Source organism: Zingiber officinale, chromosome 10B (genome assembly GCF_018446385.1).
Source record: "Zingiber officinale cultivar Zhangliang chromosome 10B, Zo_v1.1, whole genome shotgun sequence".
In the NCBI taxonomy this organism is placed as follows: Eukaryota; Viridiplantae; Streptophyta; class Magnoliopsida; order Zingiberales; family Zingiberaceae; genus Zingiber; species Zingiber officinale.
In genome coordinates this window covers 1,647,281-1,668,547 of record NC_056005.1, presented here as the reverse complement: position 1 = coordinate 1,668,547, position 21,267 = coordinate 1,647,281, and the positions used below count along the sequence as shown (strand labels likewise).

General features: G+C 45.0%; 1 protein-coding gene across 2 annotated transcripts; it reads right to left on the bottom strand.

Moving 5' to 3' along the window:
- Positions 1-404: 404 nt before the first annotated feature.
- On the bottom strand, positions 405-3,341 carry LOC122030580 (wall-associated receptor kinase-like 14). 2 transcript variants are annotated; one of them, XM_042589787.1, is made up of 3 exons: positions 2,343-3,341; positions 1,824-1,886; positions 405-1,731 (listed from the first exon to the last, which is right to left on the bottom strand). In XM_042589787.1, the coding sequence occupies exons 1-3, from the start codon at positions 3,085-3,087 to the stop codon at positions 542-544; spliced, it is 1,998 nt and encodes a 665-aa protein (XP_042445721.1). In that variant the 5' UTR covers positions 3,088-3,341; the 3' UTR covers positions 405-541. The 2 variants fall into 2 exon arrangements, with proteins under 2 accessions (XP_042445721.1, XP_042445722.1); XM_042589788.1 differs by having other exon boundaries at positions 1,824-1,883.
- Positions 3,342-21,267: the final 17,926 nt, after the last annotated feature.

Below are 21,267 nucleotides of genomic sequence, written 5' to 3'. Positions count from 1 at the left end.
GCTCTGATGCCACATGATAATTAGGTTAGTCAGGGGATTGCTTTCCTAGTATGCATATTGCAGCAAAAGGCGAAGCCCTCGCCCCCAGGGCCCCCACCGACCGGACTCACGGCCATCGTGAGGGAGGTAAATCGTAGCACCCGAGCTAGTATGGGACGGACCGGGTGGGATACAGGGATAGGGGATTTATTCCCCCGTTGCCACTGAGTTTCGACCTGACGGCCTCATTGTAGCAACTCCCGCCCCATACCGTCTCGGATGACCCACGGGGTCACTTTCCTAGTATGCATATGAACAAACAGGTGGTGGCTAAAATCACTATAGCCTCGTGCCATATGACACAAGAGTCATCTGACATATCCATAATGGTACCTCAAGCTTGAGATTTAAAATGCTAAATAGAATTCTGCTCAACTTAATGAAGAATACTGAAAGTTGAAAAATAAACAAGATGAAGCATATTCCCAATGATTTGCATAGATCACTAAACAGAAATATTGTAACAAAACTAAAAAGAAAAAAAAACTTATTAGAAGAAATCTTAGTCTTTTGGATTGCTCATGGTCATGGAGCCATTTGAAGAGCAGCTCTGCTCGCTACTACCCAATTGGTACTCGTGCACTGAAACCGGAGATGCCAAAATGGCCGATAACTCGGCCTTCTCCACCTCCATTCTCTCCGAGCCGCCCGCTTGAGACCTCTTTAGCCCCTTCCTAATCCTTTCCAACTCCTCCGCCACCTCCGCCATCGACGGCCTCACCTCCTGATGGAACTCCAGGCATCGGAATGCCAGTTCCGCAACCTTCCCCATCGAGACCTTCGTCGCATCGTCCCAGTTCCCTTTGATGAACGGGTCGACGATGTCCTCCACCTGCCCTTTCCCTATGGCATTGACTGCCAGCAACGCCAGGTTCACCTCCCTCTCAGGCACTCGACGAAAGTCCACGACCTTCATGGCCGTCAGCATCTCCGCCAGCACGACGCCGAAGCTGTACACGTCGCTCTTGTCGGAGAGGTGGAAGTTCTGGTGGTACTGCGGATCGACGTACCCCGGCGTCCCCTGCGGCGCCGTCGAGATGTGCGACGGCAGCGATTCATCCTCCAACGGTATGCCCACCCTCGACAGCCCGAAGTCCGACAGCTTCGGCCGCAGGTCGTAGTCCAGCAAAATGTTGCTCGACTTGATGTCCCGGTGGTAGATCGGCGGCCGCACCGCCCCGTGGAGGTGCGCGACGGCGCTGGCCGTTTCCGCCGCGATGGAGACGCGGGCCGGCCACGGGAGGCCCTCGCCGCGTTGGCGGTGGAGGTGCTGCGACAGGGTGCCGTTGGGCACGAATTCGTACACGAGGATGTGCTCGCCGCCTTCGATGCAGCATCCGAGAAGGTGCACGAGGTTGGGGTGGGTAACGGAGGAGATGAGCTTGACCTCGTTGATAACGTGCTCGGAGTTATCTACATCGGGGTGCTTGAGCCTTTTGATGGCAACGAGGCCGGTTTGGGAGAATTTGCCGACGTAGACAGTGGCGTAGGCGCCGACGCCGATTTTGGAGGCGTCTGAGAAGTTGCCGGTGGCGGCTAGGACGTCCTTCAGCGAGTAGACGGCCACGTCGCAGGATGTTTGGGAGAGGAGGCGCTGCGTGGTTTCCTCCCCTTTGCAGATCGTAAGGCGCTGCCGGATGCGGCGGCAGAGGAATGCTAGGCCAAGTAACAGCGACACTCCCGCCGCAATCCCTGTAATTAAGAGGATATTAATTAATTAAAACATTTTAATATATAAATATTATTTTAAAATATTCACTACAAAAATTAAAGTGGGAGCTTACCTCCCACCAGAACGCGGACGTTGGAACTGCCCTTGCGAGAGCCTGGAAAACTGCGCTTTTCTACTGCCCAAAGTAGCCAGAGATTAATGAGCAATGCACTGAAGAGCGAACAAATTCTGATGAAAATCGACAACTTTACACAGACTAGTGAGTGACTGGGGAACGTTAATCTGAATGTCGATAATATGATAAATGACATTGAAAGCTAATATCCCACCAACCAGTGAAACCTACACGACCAACAGTCGGGTAGCTCAGCTCTGCCTCATGTCTTGCTCGATTAATTAATGGGCACGGTTGGGCAGCCGCAGTTGGAGTCGTAAGTCATAAAAGTTCTATCAATTTCAACTACAACTTGCAGATGCCATTAACAACTATATAATTATGAAGGTCAAGGGAAATTCTTATCTTAATCGTGAAGCATGGTGATAAGAATGATAAGTTTGAGGATTTGTTTCAGTAAATTCTGATGGTAATTCATTACTGTATTCGAGCAGGCGACGACGCGACAGGACTCACCTCTTCTGCAACCATGGCCTTGGGCGAATCCGTCACCGATGAACCCCTCGCGGCAACTGCACCGAAAGCCTTTGGACTCCCTGCCTCTGGTCGCGGGCTGCGGCGGACGCACGCGCGTGCATCCGGCGTTGTTCGCACAGCTGCACTCGCCGTCGAGCCACCATCCGACCTCGACCTCGCCGAACACGAGCGAGTCCTGTCCCACGTCGTCCTTCTTGTACCGGACCGCTGTCAACAGGAACTTGCAGTTTCCCGTGTTCTTGGTTAACTCGTTTGGCGGCAGGAGGTCGTCGATCTTGTTGCTGGGGAAGCAGGTGATGTTGTCTCCCTGGGGCCCGCAGCTGGGCAGGTTCAGCCGGCGCGAAATGATCTCGGTGGAGATTTTGCAATCGGCGCTGCCCTCCGTCTGGCATCCCCGCAGAAACAGAGCGTTGTTGGAAGTGGCGGCGTGGTGTCTCCCGAAGAGCCCCCTGGCAGCGTCGCCGACGGAGCGGTTGCAGACCGGGGGCACGTCCAGTACGACCATCTCGGACGTTATGTTTCTGACGCGGTATCCGCCGAGCTGCATCTCTCCGGCCGCGGAGCAGTTCAGCCGAATTGGGCATCCCCTGGAAAAGCCAAAGGGGAAGGAGACAGACGAGTCGGCGCACGTCGGTTCGCACTTGGAAGCTTTCACGGTGGCATATGAGGAGACGAGTACTCCAAGGAAGAAGAAGAAGCCATGATTTTGATAGGATGAATCCATTCTGCAACCTCTTCTATTGATCAAGTTGAATTCAACATAAAAGATCTAGCAGAGGATTCACTTCTTTGATTTCCATGGGTAATGGTAGATATAATAATTGGCATTGGGTTGAAACATCTGCAATGGAGAGAGGAGAGTCTTGAATTGATGGATGGGCTGCCGTTGAGTTCGTGGTGGTTGTTAAGCCGCCAGGTCGAGTATTGAATGCCAAGGCGGACAAAGTGCCAAGAGGTCAAAGATTGCATTAAAATTGGTCACTGGAGTAAGACGCAGTTATTTGGATCAATCAACTTATCACGTAAACTACCCGGATATAATAAAAAATAACTTAAATATTATTTTATCTTTTTTTGTGTTTTTTTCTCGCAAAAGGGCACTAACCTTTCGAATACCCTTCATCCCGTCTAAAATTGATGAAGACAATGAGTTAAGGATATAATTTTATCATGATCAAATGAAGATTTCATACGATCTTGTGTAACATAAGGAGTATTAGTATTAGTTTAGGAAAAGGGTCTTCGGTATTAGTCTTCTGACACTTAAGTCAGTATTCAAGTAATGAGAAAAATAGTAGAAAAAACTATAACAATGAACATGTAAAAATATCAAGTATCGCATACATTCGTCTGTAGATAGATAGCATCACTATTGTGTATACACACATATATCAAAGCACTTGCACACTTCCCAAAATGTTCCTAAGAAAGGACAGGACATAAAGTGCTTCTGACATCTCTCCGTGATTTAATAAATTGGAAGTTTCTAAAGCATTATTTACTTGCAGGATATTCTTTGTCCTTTATAATACAAACTTCCAAAACAGTACGATAGAACAAGTACATGGGGCCCACCTTTGGTCGATTGGTCGTCATTTAAGAGGACCGTCAACTTGGCCTTATGGGTCGACCTGAAAAACCTATTTGATTGGCCTACATCGTCGATCAACTGAAGACATCTATCGAACTACTCAATACTCAGCAAATGAGGATGGTCTACCTGTCCCGGGTTGCCGCATGAAGTTCGATCGAGTGGGGCACCCGATCAGACACCCCACATCCGATCGGTTATGTGGCCAGTTTGGGCACACTCTTATTTATTGTTGGTGTCTTTGACCTCTTTGTGACTTTGACTGCCATGTTGGGACGATCTTCCTCATTTTAACACGCTTTTAGGGGGGTCCACCTTTATCATCGTATCACAAACCTTCCCTCAAAGTCTAGTCGAATAAGGCTGCAAGTGTGATTGACTGAATCTTTAGTATTATTTATACTCCTCCTTTTCGATCGGGCGCTTCGCTTTCTTGGTTGTTGCTCGGTTTGAACAAACACTGCTTTTATCCATAGTTGCTCTGTAAACTCTTTACTCCTCTACTGGAGGCCTCATGGGGTGGCACTGCTCGACTTGCCTGTTAGTGACATTTGATTGTTTATTAGCTTCTGCCTCTCTCTTTTTCTGAGAAGACCTTAGTTCTCCACAGTACCTTGGGCTCACTACTGATATCATTTTAATTTTTTAAAAATCGATTAAATCCTCTGGCATTAATGAAACACATGTCGAGCATGATTTTTCATCGTGAGCCCGTTGATCATCTCCATTCCTCATAAATGTCTCCTATGACTGATCACCATGTGTCACACTCTCATGTCGTCGAATGTTCGATATGATAGATGACTGTTAGAATTCGAAGTGATGGCTATCTATTCGAATTTAATGACCCAAATTAAATCTCTTTTCTCTAAACCCTTGATCGGATGACCACAAATGACTGACCCTAAGGTTTTTAAGGCTCTCTCTTCTTTTTTTCTTTGCATTGTATTGCTTCCGCTTTTGTTTTCACCTTCTTCCTTTTCACTCTTTGTTGGCTACTGTCAGCGAACTGTTCCTAGTAAGTTTCATCCTTCCTCCTTTGACTTTCGATCATCCTCCTTTTCCATAGTTGTTTCCCCTTCTCCTCCTGCTGTCCCCGGCCTATGGTATATTTTCAGTTCATCGGATTTTAACGGCGATGAAGTGAACTAAATGAAAATGACCTACCATATTTCCCACTGATCCTGTCCGAGCGCTGAGTCGACAGACGCTGGGGACATGGCACGCTCCGCTATCTCCGACTGGTGGTGTAGCTCTCCGACGAACCTGCAAAGAAGCCGAGTTGGGAGGGGTTTCCCGGCGACGACCCTCCGACGCTCAAGTCAGGCAACGAGAGAGGCAGCGTAATGTGACTACAGTAAAGAGTTGCGCATACCTTCGTCAACGTTTGAGGGTCCTTATATAGGACCCCGGGGAGGCGCAACACGCTTCTCGATGCGTGCCCGCTTCCCCAAACATAACTTAACGAGCCTGTGTCAGAAAAGTACCCCCTGACGCCATTCCGCAATCGTCCGAGTATATCCCGGATGTGACGGTGGAAGCTTCCGCCGTATGATCCTGTGTACGGCTCGACCGCCAATTCTGCTGCTTGTCGACGGCAGGTGTCTCGAGGATAATGTTATCCCTTGTGTCCTTTGTCCTCTTGCGTTTCCTGTCTGTTCCCGGGCCGAACGGGTCGGCCGCTCGGCAGGCGTATTACTTCTGTCGTCGATTGTAGGTATCGGTCCGACCGGGATAACTCCCGGCCGTATGCTCGGATGAGATTGCTCCTGCCTCTGTTGCCTGGTGCCCCGGCCGAACGGACATCCCGCTCGGCCTTAAAACATTCTTACCTTTGAGCATCGGAAACCCGACCCCTAGTCGGGTTGTCTTCATTCGGTTCAGGGGATTCACGGTCGGTCGGCCTGCATCCCCCGAACGGTCGGCCCGCTTCGTCCGGTCGGCCAGTCTCTGGGTTGAATCTCTTGACCTTTGACCTCCACATGCTATTGACCTTCCGCCAATGAGGATCCCCCGTCCTTATCACCGGATCACCCACGATCATCAACTCTCTATCCCCTCAGGCTATGATCATCCTCACACACCCCTGGCTAGTTTTCTTACTTTTTTCAAAGACCAACTTTATGTCCGCCTTCGTTTTTCGATACACCCTTCTTTCTCTGAAGTCTGTTAATATTTCTACATCCTATTACAACAACTAGTGTCCAATTATTTTATGTCACTTGATATGGGATGAGGGCAAAGGGCAGTGAAAGAATTAAAGGGAGGAGGGGCAATTTGGTCTTTTCATTTGTGGAGAGTTTTGAGGGTTTAAGGGGACACTGTTCATCAGGAAAAAGGGGGGTTGGTTTGTGGGTGCTTTGGCCGCCGCCAACAGGAACACAGATGGGGATCTCGCTCTTCCTCCCAAGCTCCTCGCCGACGCCAACCACTGACCTCCACTTCTTTTCCTCTCCCTCTCTTCTTCCTTGTGTGTCGTCGTTGCCGGACCAGCTACTGCCCCTCCCTTTTTCCTCATGCTCCGCTCTGCGCCGGCCGCACCTCCTCTTCTTCCTCCTCACGCCCTTCACAGAAGCTGACACTGCCGCTTCCCTCCTTTTCTTCCCCGGGACGCTGCTGCTCCAGCTACTCATGCCCATGCCTTCTTCCCTCTCCAACTCACGCACTGCCCCTTTCCTCCTCACGATAATGTCGTCTCCTTCTCTGCACGTCGCCTCCTTCTCTACAGGTTGTCTTCTTCCTCCCTACACTGCAGCATTGCCTCCTTCCTCTTTGGATCACAGAGTCGTCTTCTCAGAAGAATCTAGCATTTTCTGAAAGGTTGTCGCCTTCCAGTTTCTCTCCTGCCGTCTTCGTTAGCGCATGAGCTCTTAGAGCCCTGGTCATACACGTATAGCGACGATCCAACATTCCGCTTGGGCCCTTTGATTTTGACGGTCTTCCGCTTGTAAGCTGTTGTTGTTTTCAGCCTCGTGTCGTTTTATTATGTTTTGACTTTTGCGCCGATCTGGCTTGTGTACTGTATTCCGGCCTACGCTTTTATCCTGTCTGTGTGTCGTGTCTTGGCCTGCGTGTCGATTTCAAGTCCCGGCCTGTGTACCGATCTTGTGTCCCAGCCTGCGTGCTAACCTCGTGTCCCGACCTACGTGCCAATGTTTTATCCCGGTCTGTGTGCTGGTATTTTATCACTGGTCTACGTGCCGTTATTATTTCCCGATCTGTAGCTCGTCTTCTGACTTTGCCGCATCAGGCTCCACGTCGTCAGATCCAGCCCGCTCATAGTCATTTGCTCTTCCGGGTCGCAACAATTCGAGCAGCGTCCCATCCGAGGGCGCCCCCTGGGCCAGGGTATGTTCTCCGTTCATATTCTATGCATATTTCATTATTTTATGGCTTAGTATTATACTCATATATTCGTTGGATCTGCCTCGAATATCGGGGTGCCGGGGATCGGGGCAACCCCGTCGCTAGCTACAGATAGCGTTGATCAGAGGACTTCTGAAGACTGGGTCAACACAAAAGTCATCTCAGCACACCTCCCTCCGGGACATCGTGACTCGGTCAACATTCTCGCCACCTCACCCGACGGTCCGTCTGACTCAGCTTCCGGACGGGATCATTACTGTTTGGGGTCGTGATATTATTTTATTTGTACAGAACCCCTCTTCTCTAAGTTGGCCTCTATCCCTTGCTCAGTGACTACGGAGCTAAGGAAGTGTCTACTCTTGACGTCGAATAAACACTTGGTTGGTTCAACTTGAGGTCATACCTTCGCAAAGTGTTGCATGTCTCCTCCACGTCGTTGATTAAGTTCTCAGCTCGAGCTGACTTCCTTAGGATGTCGTCGACATAAACTTCGACGTTACGGTTGATTTGGTGCTTGAAAACTCGGTCCATAAGTCGTTGATAAATGGTTCATGTATTCTTTAATCCAAATGACATAACAGAATAATAGAAAGCCCAGTCAGAAATGATAAAACCAACATTTTCTTAACCGTCTGTAGCCAAAAGGGATCTGATGATACCCTTGATTAACGTTCATCATGCAGATGAACTCACATTCATCATGCAGATGAACTCACAGTCCGAGGTTGAGTCTACGAGTTAATTGATTTGGGAGAGGGGATAACAATCTTTAGGCCAAACTTTGTTGAGATCATAGAAATTTTTGCAAATTCGTCATTTATCTCCTTGATTGGGTACCAGGACCATGTTAGCCAGCCAAGAGAAGAACTAGACCTCTCGGATGTGATTTGCTTGCAAAAGTTTGATAATTTTGGTGTGGATTAGTTATCTTATTATGTTGTGAAATGTTGCTTCTTCTGCTGAATCGATTGAGATGCAAAAAAGATGTTGAGTCGATACTACATCAGAGTGGATGTCACTCCCGTGACTTCATGCAGTAACCAAACAAATATGTCATTATTCCGAATAAAACAGACAAGTTGTCTTTCTTTTAATTCAGGTGCTAAATATAATTAATTGTTATTTGAGTGATGCAGTCAGGCTGACCGAGTATAATGGAATAATTTTCTTTTTCTTTAATTGGACGAGGCACAAGCACATCCTCCATGGAATGTATTTCTCTCTTTTGGGTTCTTTGTACTTTCCAAAGATCGGTTTGAATCGTATCCACATACAATTTATGGGCAACCCTCTAATCTTTGCCGATTGAATCGACCCAATCAACAACTAGGAATTTCAATTTATGATGAAAGTTAAAAACCACCGTGCCTAATGAGTTGAGAGTTGACTTTCCAAGGATAACGTTGTAGGAGGATGAAGCTCAACCACTATGAGGATAATATTTCGGGTTCACTACAAAGGTACTTCACCTAATGACAAGGAAAGGCAAATCTGCCCGAGTGATTGTAATTCATGATTGATAAACTCGAATAGGGTAGTCAACATGGGTTTGTAAGTCATCTTGGTCAATTTGTACCTAATCAAAGACTTCTTTATATAATGCATTTACTAACGTTTGGTATTCACAAACACTCTAGACACATTGTAATTGGCTATAAAGGCATGAATTACTCGGACATCATCATGTAGAGTGACAACTTCTTTTAAATTTTGGAACCTGAAGGTTATAAGAGGGTTATTTTCTCGACCCCTGCTAGTATCGACATTACAATTTTTCAACCTTTGTCCGTGAGTTTTTTTTTTCCATTGTTGAAATCATCATCGATGGAGCCACTTGAGAACTTGTGGATGTCACCTTGGGGAGCAGCATTGTCATGACCATCTCGGCGATGGTCTCAGTAATGGTCTTGGCGATTATCTCGGTCGTTGTCTTGATGATTATCTTGACAATAATCTCAGTATTCGGGTGGCCGGTGTCGGGGGGATTCTGGCTCCGTCCTAGGGGCCGAGTTGTCTCTACGCCAATTTAATTGATTGCCTAGGTCATTGAGCCGAAGGTACTTGACCAGTGAATGTTGAACAACAACAGACGATGTTCTCTTGCCCTAGTGTCGCTGATTTATGACCCCAACTAACTTCTTGAGTGAGTTGCCGACATTCCTAGGTGCAATGTGAGTGCGATTAGTGATAAGTACAAAAATGAACCATTCCCTCTTAAGATAGTTGGCTCGAGCCTCTTGTCAATGTGGGAGCCAAGTTTACATCTTGCATCGATCTCCCTTCTTTGCAAACCAGGACATAGCTGAGGGGTTAATACAGGATCTTATGGAGGTTAAAGAGGCTTCTTGTCCTGTTAAGGGATCGAGATCGCCTTGCATTTATACACGAGTTAAGCTTCCTCCAAGTGTATGTATTTCTCGTTTTATTCCAACAATTTTTCATAGTTGAAAGATGACTTCTTCAGTAGGGATTAAAAAAAAAAATCTTCATCTACCAAACATTGAGAAAAGACGCTGCTTAACATTTCTAAAGTAGTGGACAAGATGTCCCAAACGACTCGATTAAATCGCTACAGATATTCTCGAAGAGTTTCCTGAGGCTTTTACTTCTGGTAAATATATTAAGGGCGTCTTTTGATACTTCTTGCTGTCAGCGAACTGGTGGAGAAAATGACTTTTAAGTCGTCAAAAGAGATGACGAAAGAAGCTATGAGTCAGTTAAATAACCTTCGAGCATAACCTTCGAGCTGGGCTGATAAAGTAGTCAGGAAAATTCAGTACTTAACATCATCTGTGTATTAGTACAACAGAGAAGCATTTTTGAATCGACAAGGATGGTCTTCTTGGTTAGACGACCCTATGTATTCTCTCAACTGTGGTTGCCAAGCATTTTGATATAGTTCTTGTTCAAGAACCACTCGAGAAAAACACGTTCCTTTGATGCATCCTTCATTGGAGGCAGGAGTTTTTCCTTTACAATCGCGAGGTAGGGTATCTCTTGCTCGCGATTCATACGAATCTTTGTCAGGGAGTTCTGCAGCTCGGTTGATTAAGATCACTGTTGGATCGAGACACACGTGAGAGAGAGTGAATTACTTGGATTTAAAAAAATTTTCTTTTTCTTTTAAAATATGTAGCGAAAAAACTAAGCACAAAGGGCAAAACAAAAAACTCAAACTCGGTCGATTTTATTTAGTTTGGAGTCTTCGGCGACTCCTACTCCAAAACTCAGGTCTCGCGGACCTATCGATGGATAATCTACTAATAACTTCTTCAAGAACTGCCAGAAGAGGGGATCAAGTATAAAAAGAATAGGAACAAGTGTAACACGCTACACTTTCCTTTTTACAATAATTAAGTACAGAATTAAACTTTGTTACCCATCACTTTTGAAGATGATCGAATTATACTTGGTGTTAGACTGTTTCTCAGTGGTAGTCGGGCACAGAAATATCGTAGCAGAGTAGCAACAAGAAGACGGAGTAGTCGAAATGTCAAATGGACGCGTAGAAGATCGTAGAAGAGATGTGTTTGAGTAGTTGGTCGAGATGCTCTATTTTTAGTGTTCAAGGAGTCTTTCATAGTACCGAAGGCGCCTTCAACCCCAAAAGTTTATCTCATAATTTTAGCTTCTTATCTTCACCGAAATCTTCTATGTTATCCAACTAAAGGTGCCTCCCGAACTCCCTAAGGCGTCTTCCATGAATAATACTCAAGACGCCTTCCATCGCTTGGAAGGCGTATCAAGTGATGTTCACGCGAGACCTTTTGTGCTCTTTTACCCTATAAAATGTGTTAATCTAACACAAACAAAATATACCATGCAAAACAAAGTTAACACAATAAAAATAAGCAGTAATAATTAGTTTCTATCCTTCAAGACCAGGAACTAGTCAAGGTCTCAATTTAGGGATCTAAAATGTACCTAAACTGGACCAGCGCCTACTGTTCCTTCAAACGGGACGCATCCTCACTGAGTTACTTTTTTCTAGTACTTACCTCCACTTACTTACTAAACATCTAATCTTTCAAACATGTTTGGACTTTCTCTTGTCTTGCTTAATATCTGACCAAGTCGATCTTCTAAGACTTGCCTGCAACACTGAATTAGCACAATAGATATAAAATAGTGAAGAAAGATAGTTTTAGAATTATTAATAATTCATTGGTCCGATCAACTGCAAGCAGTCAACCGGAAACTAATCCATCACACATGCTCAGAGTTTACTCCTCAAAGATTTCTCATTACCTAGGATTACCTTCTCCTATGATTGTCTAGCTTCACTCACTAGGACTTTCATTACTTGGTTTCATTCACCAGGACTTTCACCACCTAGCTTCACTCACTAGGGCTTGACTTCACTCACCAGGACTTCCATTACCTAGCTTCATTCACTATGACCCAACTTCACTCACTAGAATTTCCACTACCTAACTTCACACATTAGGGCCCGACTTCACTTACTAGGATTTTCCTTTGCCTAATCTCCAGTTAGGACTAGTCATTTAGTAAATTTCTCACCTACCTATTCTTCGATTTGGACTTACCTTTACTAGTCATCTAATCTTGACTAACTTATCTTTTCTAAATATTAAGTTATATTTGGATTAACCCTTGGTTAAACTGACTAGACTTAAGTACATTGTCAAATTTTGAATTCCTAGAGGTCGATTGCACCAACAATCACAACTGATGGACCCCCTATGAAGGGCGAGGGCATCTTACCTAGGGCGCACTAGCTAAGGGAGCCAGACCTCCTGCTAGTAGTGGTTGTAGGAATGGGTGTTGTTGTAGGAATTCCTACAACGCCCTGGAGACCATCTTATTAATGTTCTCTTGTATGATGGTTGTTGCTTTGCTATGGCTTCTCTCTCCTATGGAGTCATAATTGTTAGTAGTCCTTCTAGTGTTAACCATCTCAGTGTTATGGCTCAGAGTTCTCACAAAATACGTCAATTTGTTACAACCAAATATAGTGGATAGTGGATGGTTAAGCCATCAGATAACAAACATGTTGACGCGCGCCTTCCCCTGAGGTCCTCAGTGACTGAGATGAAAGGGTCTGAAACACACTTCAATAGATAGTTATGTTGGTGCAATATCCTTTAGGTCAAGGTTGACTGAGTTGACCAAGCTTGGGTCTTGGTCATAGTTTCGATGTTTGACAATACATGTAGACACATGGACAATGCAGGTGCAGTTGTTCATGTGGGGAGATTCTGATCAGGGATTGATCAGTGTGATTGAAGGAGAGTCAAGTAGGTCAAGAGTGACCGGATACCTGACTAGGAAGTCCTAACTGGTATGTTAGGCAGCAGAAGTGAAAGTCCTGGTGAGTGAAGCCAGGCAGAAGGAAAGCCCTAGTGAGTGAAGCTAGGCAGGTGAAAGTCCTAGTGAGTGAAGCTAGGCAGATTGGAAATCCTGGTGAGTGAAGCCAGGTGAAAGTCCTAGTGAGTGAAGCTAGGCAGAAGGAAATCCTGGTGAGTGAAGCCAGGTGAAAGTCCTGGTGAGTGAAGCCAGGCAAGGGAAAATCCAGATGGATCAAGGATGATCAGACATCTGGTGGAAGTCCAAGTAGGACAAGAGAGTGACCGGATACTTGGCACGACGAGTAAAGTCCAAGTGGGTCAAATGGATTGACCAGACACTTGGTGGGAAGTCCTAGCAGGTCAAAGGAGTGACCAGATGCTAGGCATGATGTATCAACAGGTCAAGGTTGACCGGATGTTGGTTTGAGAGGCTTGGGACTTGGTTTTGGGCAAAAACCAAGTGCTGGATCGATCAGTGGATCGATCCAGGCCTTTCCTAGCGAACAGAGAGCCTCTGGATCGATTCGTGGATCGATCCAGATGTCCAAATCGATCAGTGGATCGATTGGGACGCGGCTGCTTTGCGCGATAAGCGCTGGATCGATCCGTGGATCGATCCAGGCGTTTTTCCAGAGCACAGAGGCGCTCTGGATCGATCCGTGGATCGATCCAAAGCCTCCCCGATCGATTGGGAATATTCGAATCGATCGGGATCCGACCGTTGCGTCGTATTTGAGCTGCAAGCGTGCGTTGGCTGCAGCATCTCTTCACCGATTCACTCCAGATCTCTCGCCAGCTTCTCCACAGCACTTGCAAAGCTCAGATCGCCAGTTCTTGAAGGATCTTGGAAGGTTTCCAAGTCAAGAGGCGGATCAAAGTCAAGAAGAGAAGCTAGGGTTAGGGTTTGTACTCATTGTAAGCTTGTAAGCTTGTATTTCTTGTATCCTTTCCCTCTCTTCGTGTACTGAGTCTTGTAGGGCTTCTCCGCCCTTGGTAGTTACCATAAAGGAGAGTTTTATTAGTGGAGGGTGCGTGCGTAGGTGTGGATCCTTGGACTAGTCACCTCTTGTGAGGTGGATACCAAGTAAACCAACCTTGTTAGCGTTGTGTGATTTATTTCTTTGTATTTTCGCTGCACATCTTTGAAGGAACAAGCAACGCCGAGCACCGAGCGAACGCGACGAGCTATTCACCCCCCCCTCTAGCTACTTTTGGTCCTAACAAGTGGTATCAGAGCGAGGCCGCTCTTCACCGGAATCATCACCGGAATGGTCAAGCGTAACAAGAAAAGCTAGAGGGTGAAGAAGTTGGAGCAAATTCTTCAAGTTCAAGACTTTATCAAGCTCAACTTCAAGATGCAATTCCAAGATGGACTTGGATTTGACACAAGGGTGGCTCCACCATACACTTCTACGAGTTTCGATTCTTGGAAATCAAGAATCGAAAATTTTCTTATGATGGAGATAGAGCAATGGTTTGCTCTAATGGAAGGTTTCAAGACTCCAAGAAATTCAAAGGGTAAAGTTCTCAAGAGGAGCAAGTGGAACCAAGAGCAAGTCCAGAGGTGCGAGGCCAATGACAAAGTGACCAAGCTCTTGGTCAATTTATTGCCAAGCACCATCCTTTGCAAAATTGGAGAATTTGAAGATGCAAAGGAACTATGGAGCAAATTGGCCAAGCTTCATGAAGAGATCCCCTCCACTGTACAAGATCATGAAGAATCCGGAGAGGGTGACTTTTTGGAGCAAGATCAAGAGGAGGACTCCAAGGTTGAGAGATGCTTAACCTCCGAAGAAGAAGAAATCCAAGAAGCTTCATCCTCAAGGGAATGCAACGAAGGGAACAAGGAGGAAGCATACTCTTTGTTTCATATTCAAGATGATGAAGCCTCCACCTCTAGGATTGAGGGGGAGCAATTCTTGGTGACACCGGATCAAGAAGAAGGAGAAGCTGTTGGATCGAGACGCGCTAGAGGGGGGGTGAATAGCGCTCGCGGCTATTTCGTTCGATTCGTAAAACTATCGGAGTAAAATACGCAGCGGAATAAAAGAAATAATCACACAGAGACAGGTCGATTTTACTTCGTTCGGAGCCTTGATCGACTCCTACTCGAAGGCCCGCGATCCTTGATCGCTTCCGGTGGGCAACAACTATAAGCTCGATAATGATTACAATTTGAAGTACAATAAATGACAACAATTAATTATACCGACGACAATATCGTAATCTGAAAATTCGGAGCTCCGGGTCGTCGGTGTCTCGTAGCAGCACTTCGGAATCGTCTTGTGAGCAGCTTGTAGCAGAAAGATCGCTTGTAAGTTGTTATTAAAGAAGCTGCTCGAAGTCCCCTTATAAAGGGCATCCAAGGCGCCTTGAAAGCCATCCAAGGCGCCTCCACCGCTCCGATTCCATCGTGCAGATAAGCGCTGACCATTCTGCGCTTATCACAGTTGAAGGCGCCTCCATCACCACTCAAGGCGCCTTCAACAGGTCCAAGGCGCCTCCATCACCACTCAAGGCGCCTTGAACACTGTTTCGCAGCCAGCTCTTCCTTTGTACCCGAGGCGCCTCCAAGCTCCATGGAGGCGCCTCGGACACTGTTCATCCGAGGCTAATGTTGCTCTTTTGTCCCTGTACAATGTGTTAGTCCACAAAATACACACATATCCTGCAAGACAAAGTTAGCACATATAATATCATAAATATGAATGAAAGTTCGACAGTCTCCGAACTGTCCGAGTCTGACTTCGGGTTTCCAACCGGAAACCCTAGGTCGACCCGACGCCTACTGTTCCCTCTGCGGGGAACGCGTCCTCACCTACTCCACTCAGGAGATTTACCTGTTGCCAGTCTGGCCCTCCAGATCGACTGGACTTTCCGCCTAGGGTTACCACCCCCTAGGACCTAGGGTTACCGCCCCCTAGGGTTTTTCTCCACCTAGGATTACCGCCCCCTAGGACCTAAGGTTGCCGCCCCTTAGGGTTTCCTCCACCTAGGGTTACCGCCCCCTAGGACCTAAGGTTACCCCCCCTTAGGATTTTCCTTCACCTAGGGTTACCACCCCCTGGGACCTAAGGTTACCCCCCCTTAGGATTTTCCCTTACCTAACCGCAGTTAGGACTTTCTTCCACCTAGGGTTACCATCCCCTAAGACCTAAGGTTACCCCCCCTTAGGATTTTTCCCTGCCTAACCGCAGTTAGGACTTTCCTGAAACACTCATTCAACATGTTAGATAACAGAGAATCTTAACTTTGAATCCCTTTGCCATTATCAAAACTTAGGTTCGATCGTCAGATGCTTCCTGCACCAACAGAAGCTTCTACATCCGGGTCAAGAGAAGAAGGGGAGGAAGAAGCCTCTACCTCCACAAGTCAAGAAAAATCAAATGGAGGAGAATCAAGGTTCGATCAAGAGGAAGCTTCTACCTCCGGATCCAAAGGAAAAGCTGCCACCCCTACAAGCAAAGGTATAAATATTTCAATTAATAATAAAAATCATATTATATGCTTTGAATGTAGGGAACATGGGCACTACAAGAGCAAGTGTCCCAACTTGGCCAAGAAGAAGGGCCAAGTGGCACAAAAGGGCAAGGAGAAGCCCAAGGAGACCATCCCCGGAATAAAAAGGAGCAATGAGCACATTGTGTGCTTTTCTTGCAACCAAAAAGGGCATTACCGAAGTTAATGCCCCAAGGGGAAGAAGATGGTCAAGGCTCAAGGAGGCATTCGTCAAGGGGGAGCCTCCAAGGTAAAGAAGAAGGTAACATTTATTGAGCCTACCCCTTTACATTATGGTAAAAAGCATGATAGTTCTAACTTATATCATTTTAATGCTATTTACCATGAAAATAGAAAGCATGATAGCGTTAAAGAAAAACATATAGCTTTTCATGCTAAAACTACTACACCTAAAGCTAGGAATGTAAGTAAAAGTCTAGGCAAGAACTCTAAGGATTGTATCTACAAGCCTAGGCACAAAAATGCTCATGAACTTAATGGAAAACCAAAAACTAAGGACTTAGTGATGGAAAATCAAGTCTTGAGGTCAAGACTTGATAAAATGAAAAAGACCCTAAAAAGGATGGAAAATATCCTATTAGGGTAAAATGAGCATAACCTAGGTTTAGGGGTACAAAAGCCATCCAATGGCCATAGAGGTTTGGGATACAAACCAAAGGCTAAGAAGGATGTGCCCTCTTACCATAGAATTCCATATAGTTATGGAACAAACCCTAGGTCTAGTGGTCAAGCCAAAAATACTAGGGAAGTCATCCCTAAGAGTATTTTTGCAATAAATGTGACTAAGACTTCTAAGAAGTCTAAGAAAGTCACAAACAAGGTCACAAGGGAGGTTATCCCTAGAGTTGACCTAGAAAGTGTGACCAAGACTTCTAAGAAGCCCAACAAGGTCACTAGGAAGGTATCTAGGGAAGTTATCCCTAGTGAGTACCTAGAGCATCCAAGGAGCACCAATAGGTGTTGGGTTCCTAGGAGCATCTTCTCTATCCCATAGATGGGTTAGAGAGTGTCAACTCCGATTAGAAGGGTAGTTAACCCAACTTTGAGGAAATTGACACTCAAGGAGCATTTTCAAGGTTTTAGTTAACCTTTGAAAATGAAATGGACCTATTGATTACTTTTTGAAAGAGTAACATGTGTCTATTGGTGGAAAAATTGATTTTATCTTAAAAAGGCACAAATTAGAAAAATATAAGAAATACCAAGTTGGGACTTTGGTATTTTCTTAGTGCTACTCTTGTGGAAAAATGAAATATGCCAACATTTGAGGATATGTTTAATTATTAAGTGGCATAAACAAATCAAGAGAAATAAGAAATGTCAATTTAGGTTTTGGCATTTCTTTGAAGCAGTTAGGGCAATCTAGGTTTAATGTTTTAAATTAAAACAAGTGGTAACGTTTTAAGTTAAAACAAGTGGTATATTTTGAGTTTAGCTAAGTGATTAAGGATATTTAGATAGGTAATCTAGGTATATTTTATTTATGCTAAACATTGCCATGATTGTTTGCCCATCATATGCCATAACATCATGTCTATTTTTAAATTCATTGTTTTATTATGAAAACTTCAAAAATACCATGTCATGACATTCATACATCATGTAGTAATAGGATATTTTCTTTTGAAAATTATTTTCTTTTGATGTATGTCATAACATAATCATGCATTAAGTTTAATTCCTTGTAATTAAGGATGAATGACATTTAACAACAATTATTGACAAGTGACATCCTAGGTGGATGTCTAATATCTCTAGAATGCCTAGATAGATATGCATGATCCCTAGATTAGGGAAAAATCAAAATCCCACATCTCACAAGGACTATAAGGTGACTTGTCCGTGTTTTAGTGTACATTAGATACAAGTGAGATGTTAGGAAGATGAACAAAACTCAAGATGTTGATTTAGTGCATTCTTTTGAGTTTTAGGTTCATCAAAACACATAGTTATGTGTTTTCCCATCATTGGGAAAGCTAATGTATAAGTCATGTGCATTATGCCCAAGGAACATGATGGGATATTGGTTTTGAAAATGTTTTTAAAATATTTTTGGAAAACATTGGTGAATGCTATCTTTTGATAGTAATCACCATTGAATAGTTAGACATAAACTTGAAGAAAAACACTAAAGTTTTTGCAAGTTTTCAAGTTTGTGTCAATCTTTGAAGATATGATATATTTTCATAGAAAACTATTTTTCCATGATAAAGTATGCCCTAAATAATGTCTACACGAAATTTCATGATTTTTAGATTTTTGTAGAATTTTCTAGGGGTTTCTGAAGTTGGCTGAATTTGAAATTCAGCAACTATCAGAGCTCCAATCGATCCATGGATCGATTGGAGTGCCTGAATCGATCCGTGGATCGATCCAGAAGGCAATTCTCGCGAGCAGAAGCTCACTGGATCGATCAGTCGATCGATCCACACATCCTGAATCGATCAGTGGATCGATTCAAATAGGTTGAATCGATTGGAACCCAACTCCAATCGATCCAGGACGCTGATTTTGGCTGGAAAGGTCTGATTTCAGCACTCTAAACCTATTTTAGTTAATGTAACCATTCCTAATCCCTCAAAATACATTTGTATACATAAAAAGGGTGTTTTCATGTTGAAAACAAGGATGGATTGGTTAACGAAGACTAAGTAGAAGTTTAGGTTGAGGTTGTTTCAAATATTGAACATTTAAATCTCAAAACTTCTAAAATTTGGGTTTCCTAAAGGTTTAGGAATTCCAAGTCATTGTTGGTGCAATGATAGAAGTTACCACCATGTCTTTAGGGGGAGGGACTCTTTAAAGACATGAAAAATTATTTTTCATGAACCTTGGAAGGTGGTTAACCTTCTGTTAAGAACATGCTCAAGGTTGAGCGTTTGAACTTTAATGGGGAGTGGATATCCTCATTGTTCAAGTGAGTTCTAGTGGATAATGCTCAAGGATGGGCATTTGCCTACATCGGGGGAGAATGTAAGGTTAAGGATAATGAAGGGTATGGGACCTTCATTATCGTGTTGACCACAACGAGTGAAGTTGTGAACAACGATGAGCAACTCTTCAGGGGGAGAGTTTTCAACAATGGGGCATTTGTTGAAGTGTGCCTAAAATTGAGGAATGGGTTGATGTGTGCCAATAGGGGGAGAATGTGTGGTTTAAGCTAGGTTTTCATTACCTATGGGGGAGCTCAGAGGGGGAGAATGAAAGGAACCAACATTCATACTTTTGGCATGAATGGAGTTAAGGCTATGGGACTAGCTTAACTCAGAATGGTCCTAACTTAAAGGTATTGTCAAACATCAAAAAGGGGGAGATTGTTGGTGCAATATCCTTTAGGTCAAGGTTGACTGAGTTGACCAAGCTTGGGTCTTGGTCATAGTTTCGATGTTTGACAATACATGTAGACACATGGACAATGCAGGTGCAGTTGTTCATGTGGGGAGATTCTGATCAGGGATTGATCAGTGTGATTGAAGGAGAGTCAAGTAGGTCAAGAGTGACCGGATACCTGACTAGGAAGTCCTAACTGGTATGTTAGGCAGCAGAAGTGAAAGTCCTGGTGACTGAAGCCAGGCAGAAGGAAAGCCCTAGTGAGTGAAGCTAGGCAGGTGAAAGTCCTAGTGAGTGAAGCTAGGCAGATTGGAAATCCTGGTGAGTGAAGCCAGGTGAAAGTCCTAGTGAGTGAAGCTAGGCAGAAGGAAATCCTGGTGAGTGAAGCCAGGTGAAAGTCCTGGTGAGTGAAGCCAGACAAGGGAAAATCCAGATGGATCAAGGATGATCAGACATCTGGTGGAAGTCCAAGTAGGACAAGAGAGTGACCGGATACTTGGCACGACGAGTAAAGTCCAAGTGGGTCAAAGGGATTGACCAGACACTTGGTGGGAAGTCTTAGCAGGTCAAAGGAGTGACCAGATGCTAGGCATGATGTATCAACAGGTCAAGGTTGACCGGATGTTGGTTTGAGAGGCTTGGGACTTGGTTTTGGGCAAAAACCAAGTGCTGGATCAATCAGTGGATCGATCCAGGAGCTGGATCGATCAGTGGATCGATCCAGGCCTTTCCTAGCGAACAGAGATCCTCTGGATCGATTCGTGGATCGATCCAGATGTCCAAATCGATCAGTGGATCGATTGGGACGCGGCTGCTTTGCGCGATAAGCGCTGTATCGATCCGTGGATCGATCCAGGCGTTTTTCCAGAGCACAGAGGCGCTCTGGATCGATCCAAAGCCTCCCCGATCGATTGGGAATATTCGAATCGATCGGGATCCGACCGTTGCGTCGTATTTGAGCTGCAGGCGTGCGTTGGCTGCAGCATCTCTTCACCGATTCACTCCAGATCTCTCGCCAGCTTCTCCACAGCACTTGCAAAGCTCAGATCGCCAGTTCTTGAAGGATCTTAGAAAGTTTCCAAGTCAAGAGGCGGATCAAAGTCAAGAAGAGAAGCTAGGGTTAGGGTTTGTACTCATTGTAAGCTTGTAAGCTTGTATTTCTTGTATCCTTTCCCTCTCTTCGCGTACTGAGTCTTGTAGGGCTTCTCCGCCCTTGGTAGTTACCATAAAGGAGAGTTTTATTAGTGGAGGGTGCGTGCGTAGGTGTGGATCCTTGGACTAGTCACCTCTTGTGAGGTGGATACCAAGTAAACCAACCTTGTTAGCGTTGTGTGATTTGTTTCTTTGTATTTCCGCTGCACATCTTTGAAGGAACAAGCAACGCCGAGCACCGAGCGAACGCGACGAGCTATTCACCCCCCCCCCCCCCCTAGCTACTTTTGGTCCTAACAAGTTAGATTACCGTCGGGGAGTATCAACACACCACTCCGATGCTCAAGTTAGGGTTTGTTTAAGGTAATATCTTGAAAGGAGAAGCTCAAGAAGGGTAGAACCTAGTAGGATTAAGGAGAAATCAAACCTCTTGTGATTAGTTATATCATTTGTGAGTGTTTATATAGTTGTTAGAATAGCCTCTTCATGTCAACCGAAATATCATCATTGTATAAGCTAGTAAGAGGACGAGATCTGACAGTTTTTTGTTGCCTCCCCATTCATCTAATGTCACATGTTAGTAGGAGACATCTAGGAAATCAAATCTAATAACCTCATAACCGCTCTCCCATTTTTA

Bases quoted from the DNA above. Each gene is read 5' to 3' on its own strand.
- LOC122030580 (XM_042589787.1), bottom strand. From the start codon at position 3,087: ATGGATTCATCCTATCAAAATCATGGCTTCTTCTTCTTCCTTGGAGTA. The intron at 1,887-2,342 runs GTGAGTCCTGTC...TACTTTGGGCAG, and splicing joins AGGCCATGGTTGCAGAAGAG to TAGAAAAGCGCAGTTTTCCA. The intron at 1,732-1,823 runs GTAAGCTCCCAC...TCTTAATTACAG, and splicing joins CGTCCGCGTTCTGGTGGGAG to GGATTGCGGCGGGAGTGTCG.